General features: G+C 45.9%; 1 protein-coding gene across 1 annotated transcript; it reads right to left on the bottom strand.

The window, feature by feature from the left end:
* Positions 1-384: 384 nt before the first annotated feature.
* LOC129491326 (non-histone chromosomal protein HMG-17-like) lies at positions 385-848 on the bottom strand. Its single transcript, XM_055295479.2, has one exon. The coding sequence runs from the start codon at positions 724-726 to the stop codon at positions 454-456; it is 273 nt and encodes a 90-aa protein (XP_055151454.1). The 5' UTR covers positions 727-848; the 3' UTR covers positions 385-453.
* Positions 849-6,371: the final 5,523 nt, after the last annotated feature.

The following is a 6,371-nucleotide window of genomic DNA, read 5'->3' on the forward strand; positions in this document are numbered from 1 at the left end:
AAAACAATGAAGTGTTCTGTGTGCTAACATAGCTTTTAAAAAAAAAAAAGGTAAAACAAAATTCTGCATTTTTATAAAACTTGATAAAAAATAGTATTTCAAGGCCAGGCGCAGTGGCTCACGCCTATAATCCCAGCACTTTGGGAGGCCTAGGGGTGCAGATCACGAGGTCAGGAGATGGAGACCACCCTGGCTAACACGGTGAAACCCTGTCTCTACTAAAAATACAAAAGTTAGCCAGGCGTGGTGGCGGGCGCCTGTAGTCCCAGCTACTGGGGAGGCTGAGGCAGGAGAATGGTGTGAACCCAGGAGGCGGAGCTTGCAGTGAGCTGAGATCATGCCACTGCACTCCAGCCTGGGCGACATAGCAAGACTCTGTCTCAAAAAAAAAAAAAATTGTATTTCAAACTGTACAGTCACCAGAAGTACACAGTTTTCAAAAATGCACACACTTCACTTGGCATCTCCAGCACCTTCAGCTTTCTGTGCCTGGTCTGTTTTGGCATCTCCATTTTCTGCAGGGTTATTCCCCTCCTTGCCAGCATCAGCTTTTCCCTTTTTCCCTTTGGGTACCTTCTGTCCCTTCTTTGCAGAGGCCTTTTTAGGCTTGGGCTCTGGCTTTGGAGGAGCAGGTTTAGCAGACAACCTCGTGGATCTTCTCTGTGGTTCGTCCTTCACCTTGGCTTTATCTCCTTTAGCATCTCCTTCAGCCTTTCTCTTGGGCATGGTGGCGGTGATGACAGCGGCGGGACGTAGGTGCTGGACGCGGGATGCAGCGGCGTGCGGGCTTTGGTCGGTCCGGGAGTCGTTCTCGCCTCTTCTTCATACTGCTCTGAGATCTGACTTTTTTAAGCCCTAGTCAGGAATATGCTGAGTCACCCCTGACTCCCACCTCTAGTTATAACTTACATTGGTTTGTTCTTCCATTTACTTATACCACAAGTATTTATTGAGTTCTAATTATGTGCCCGGCACTATATCAGCACTGGGGACATGGATGTTGACATTGGACAGGTGACTACAGGGCAATATGACAGAGGCATGCTCACAGAGCTTAGGGTCAGGCTGTTGGTGGGATGCCCTGCAAGCAAAGACACCAGACAAGGCTTTCTAGAAGACGTGAGATGGGAACCCAGTTCTGAAATACAAGGCAGAATTATCTGGCTGGGGAGTGGATTTGTTTAATCAGTGGGTCCCTACTTGCCTAGACTTGTACAGGAGAGGAAGGTAGAGTTTATGTCAAACTTTTCTACTCCAGGTGTGGCCCACAGATCAGGAGTACTGGAACCAGCTGGGAGCTTCTCAGATAGACTCACTGACTCTCAGAGTCCATCCCAGGCTTACTGAATCAAAAGCTACAGTTTAACAAGCTCCCCAAGGCACAGGTGAACATTAAAATCTGGGAAACACTGATGCGGTGCAATCCCATTGCTTCACAGATGGACGAACCAAGGCCCAGAGAGCAAGTGATTCTTTCAAGATAATACAGATAACACAGCATTGACAGTAAAGAAAGAAAAGTCTTAAATCTAAATTCAACACTCCCCTTCAGTCCGATGGATTGACACATTTGCCAGTCCACCTACAACTTTCACATCACATTATGATGCCACATCTTTCTACCAACAAGCCCTTTGGCTATGCCTAGAGGACTCATTATTAGCTCTCACTGATCAGGTGAGAACATGGGGGCCCCAACAACTGACCTCTGTTGATACTGTTGTCTCTGATTTGGGAGTGTTTGGGCTGCTTTGTGGGTGTCTTTTATATTCTTCATTTATTTACTTATATGGCAGACATTGCTAATTGTTTGGGCCAGGGAATATCAAGCCTTGAGCCTGGTTTAAGGTGCTTTGAGACCCTTACACCCCTAGACACCTCACAGAAGCAAATGTAAAGACTTTCTGAAGGAAAGTGCCTTCAACATAGGCCTCAAATCATTTCTACACATAGTTTTTCAAATGCAGTGTCCAGGCTGGGCACAGTGGCTCATGCCTATAATCCCAGCACTTTGGTAGGCTGAGGTGGATCACCTGAGGTCAGGAGTTCGAGACCAGCCTGGCCAACATGGTGAAACCCCGTCTCTACTAAAAATACAAAAAATTAGCCAGGTGTGGTGGAGGGCATCTGTAGTTCCAGCTACTCAGGAGGCTGAGGTGGGAGAATAGCTTGAACCCAGGAGGCAGAGGTTGCAGTGAGCTGAGATCGTGCCATGGCACTCTAGTCTGGGCAACAAAAAGAGACTTTCAAACAAAACAAAACAAAAAAACCCCAAAGCAGTGTCCGGCACACAGTCGTAGATAACTCATAGAGTACAAGACTGGCAATTGGCAGGAAAAAAAAACAAATAATAGAAACAGATCTGCAAAGCGTTCAAATATTGAATTATCAGATGTAGACTTTTTAAACAAATAGGCTGAATTTAATTTCATCTCATTTTTCTTTATAGATCACGATTAACCTTGTGGAGCAGAGATAACTCATAGGTAGTGCACACAGAGTCAGCCTGAATTTTTTTAAGGCAAACTTGTTGATATATTCAATGAATTGGAAACTATGAAAATCAATGTAGTAAATTTTTTTTTTTTTTTTATCTGAGACAGAGTCTCGCTCTGTCACTCTGGCTGGAGTGCAGTGGAGCGGTCTCGGCTCATTGCAACCTCTGCCTCCCGAGTTCAAGCGATTCTCCTGCCTCAGCCTCCTGAGTATCTGGGATTACAGGCACGTGCCACCATGCCTGGCTAATTTTTGTATTTTTAGTAGAGTCAGGGTTTCACCATATTGGTCAGGTTGGTCTCAAACTCCTGACCTCGTAATCTGCCCGCCTCAGCCTCCCAAAGTGCTGGGATTACAGGCATGAGCCTGCGCCAGTCTATGTAGTCTATTTTTAAAAGAACCAAATAGAACTTCTACGAAAAAATGTAATAACAAACATATATGCATGTGTAAATACATATATAAATGCCTACATGCTAAGTTCAGCAGATAGGTTTAATGACAAAAACTATAAAACTGAAGAGGGAAGTAGGGAATTGGGAGACAGGACTGGAGAACGTGATTCTGCTGCAGGACGGCGAGACCCATAATTGGGGCTTAGCCCTTAAGAGTTCTCAGCCTCACCTAGGAAAGAATTCAAAGACAAGCCTGTGGTGTTAAACAGCAATCTTATATGAATAGCACCTCTCCCTACAGAGCAGGGGTAACTCATAGGCAATGAGCCCAGAGTCTGCAATGTATGGGCTGTTGGCAACTCTATCTACTTGTACCCACTTTCAATTACTTGCATATTAAAGGGCAAGCTGATGCAAATTGAGGGCCAAGTTATTTAGAAAGATCTAGTAAGTTACTGCTGCTTTCAATGGCAATGACCCACAAAATTTGTCATCATGGAAAGAGGCAGTAACTTCCGGGTCGTTGCCATGGCATTTGTAAACTGTCATGGCGCTGGCGGGCGTGTCCTACGCTAATGAGCAATGAGGGCGGCTAGGGATTGCTTTTGTCGCCATCTGCTGGTTTCCACCGGTGTCTTCACTTCATCCTGTGTGGACCACCTTTTGGTCAGCAGGATTGTGACCAGAAGACAAGTCCTGTCAGTCTCCTACCTCATTTCCAAGAGACAAAAAGATAGAATGTGCAGCGGAATAGAAAAAAGACTTAGAAAATATATTTTAAACATCTAATGAACATGTTGTCAGACACCCAGAAGGAGGAGTGAGAGAATGGGCAGTGACAACATTGAAGATGGAGTGGCTGGAAAGAGGAACTTCACAGCACCACCCATGAGTAAGGGGCTGCTGTAAAGAGACAGAGGTGGTCACCATGCTCCTGCAGCCCAGTGGGTTCCTTTTTGGAATCAGAGAATCAAAATAAAAGGGCCGAATTCCACCTCCAGTCTCATTCTTGGCTTCGATATTTCCCCTCCAGATGTCTTTTTATGTCTTTTTCATCTATTTCCAGTAGGTCCTTATTCTGTGTGAAAAAATTAAAAATCCGGTGTTTATTTTGGATTTCACAGACACAGCAGGCACAGTCCCTAGACAAAAATACATAACTCAGTGCTCAAGAAAGAGTTTTGTGTTTCCTGGTGCTGTGGATGTTAGAGGCACCTGGGACAGGGAGCAGATCTCTCTGGAGTCTGAGTGGCAGGTCTGCTGCCTGCAAATGTGTGGTTTGTGCACCATACGAAGGTGCCTGCTAAGAGGACAGGGTCCTGAATTCCAGCTGTGGCTCTGCTTGACAAGCTGTGTGCTCCAGCTAGGGCCTAACAGAAGGCTGCCTTCTACCAAAGGTATTACACCAAGCTATGAGGCCTGCATTTGCCCAGAGCAGACCCTTTCTCTGTTTTGCACAAAAGCACTCATTGATTAATGGTGTTCCACCCAACTGTCCACTGGAGAAGTATCTAACAAGGGACAAATCCATTCTCAGGTACTTCACAAAGGCCAACCAAGGCTATGTAATGGTGTGTGTGGGGTACAGCATGGTTGTAGGGTGGCCAACTGTGGGAACCCCACACTAAGGAGTTCCCTGCCATGTGTGGCTGCTATGCTAAAGTCAAGACAGTATCAGCAAACCCAGATGGTTGGTCATCTTACTCTTGGAGCTCCCTCAAGTTTGGGCAGCTTTTGACTGTCACTACAGAAAGGACTGAATTATTGGTGTTGCCCTTTCCCTTCCCCTGTTGTTCCCTTGCCTTGTGCTGACACTTAACGTTTGTAGGGCAGAGACCATGTCGCAGCAGGAGGAATTCTCCCCAGGAGCTCCCTCAAGTTTGGGCAGCTTTTGACTGTCACTACAGAAAGGACTGAATTATTGGTGTTGCCCTTTCCCTTCCCCTGTTGTTCCCTTGCCTTGTGCTGACACTTACGTTTGTAGGGCAGAGACCATGTCGCAGCAGGAGGAATTCTCCCCATACAAACTTCTATCTCTGACCTTCTGGTTGTTGTACAGAAAAGTACTAATATTTTACGGCCAGGTGTGGCGGCTCATGCTTGTAATCCCAGCACTTTGGGAGGCTGAGGCAGGTGGCTCACTGGAAGCCAAGAGTTTTTTTTTTTGTTTTTTTTTTTTGAGACATTCTCATTCTGTCGCCCAGTGGAGTAGAGTGGCACAATCTTGGCTCACTGCAACCTTGGCTCACTGCAACCTCCACCTCCTGGTTCAAGCGATTCTCCTGCCTCAGCCTCCCAAGTAGCTGGGACTACAGGGATGGGCCACCATGCCTGGCTAATTTTTGTATTTTCAGTAGAGATGGGGTTTTGACATGTTGGTCCGGAACTCCTGACCTCAGGTGATCAACCTGCGTCGGCCTCCCAAAGTGCTGGAATTACAGGCAGAAGCCACCGCGCCCAACCAGCCTGGGCAACATAATGAGACCCCATCTTACAAAAAGTAGTAAAAATCAGCTGGGGTGTGCTTGTAGCCCTAGCTACTCAGGAGACTGAGGTGGAATAATTTCTTGAGCCCAGGAGTCAAGGCTGCAGTGTGCTATGATTGCACCACTGAGATCCAGCCTGAGTGCTAGAGCAAGACGCTGTCTCTGTAACAACAACAAAAAAAAGCTAAATGAAAATATTTTAGGCCAGGCGCGGTGGCTCACGCATGTAATCCCAGCACTTTGGGAGGCCGAGGGGGAGTGGATCACCTGAGATCAGGAGTTCAAGACCTTGCCAATATGGTGAGATCCCCGTCTCTACTAAAAATACAAAAATTAGCTGGGCGTGGTGATGCATGCCTGTAGTCCCAGCTACTCGGGAGGCTAAGGCAGGAGAATGGCTTGAACCCGGAGGGGCAGAGGTTGCAATGAGCAAAGATCACGCCACCGCATTCCAGCCTGGGGGACACAGTAAGACTCCGTCTTGGAAAAAAAAAAAAAAGAAAATATTTTATGGTACTGAATTTCTTGCCAGTGTGTTTTTCTGTAAATATTTTTATATAGTTCAGAACAGATTGTATAATTTTATATCTAGCTTTTTTAAACTTAACATTATAATGTGAACATTCTATTAAAATGTTGAAAACATTTTTTTTCTTAGACACAATGTTCATTGACTATATTCTGTTCCATCATATGGCTATATCTTAGCTTGACCATTCCCCTACCAGTCATCTAGACTGGGGCCAACAAACTTTTCCTTAAAGGTCCAGATAGCCAGGTGCGGTGGCTCACGCCTGTAATCCCAGCACTTTGGGAGGCCGAGGCAGGAGGATCACTTGAGTCCAGGAGTTTGAGACGAGCCTGGGCAACATAGCAACACCCCGTTTCTCTAAAAAAAAAAAACAAAAACAAGATCCAGATAGTAAATATTTTATGCTTTATTGGCCAGATAGTCTCTGCCCTTGTAGCATGAAAGGAGACATAAGCCATAAAC

The sequence above is a fragment of the Symphalangus syndactylus genome, chromosome 10, assembly GCF_028878055.3.
Source record: "Symphalangus syndactylus isolate Jambi chromosome 10, NHGRI_mSymSyn1-v2.1_pri, whole genome shotgun sequence".
Taxonomy (NCBI): Eukaryota; Metazoa; Chordata; class Mammalia; order Primates; family Hylobatidae; genus Symphalangus; species Symphalangus syndactylus.

Bases quoted from the DNA above. Each gene is read 5' to 3' on its own strand.
- LOC129491326 (XM_055295479.2), bottom strand. From the start codon at position 726: ATGCCCAAGAGAAAGGCTGAAGGAGATGCTAAAGGAGATAAAGCCAAG.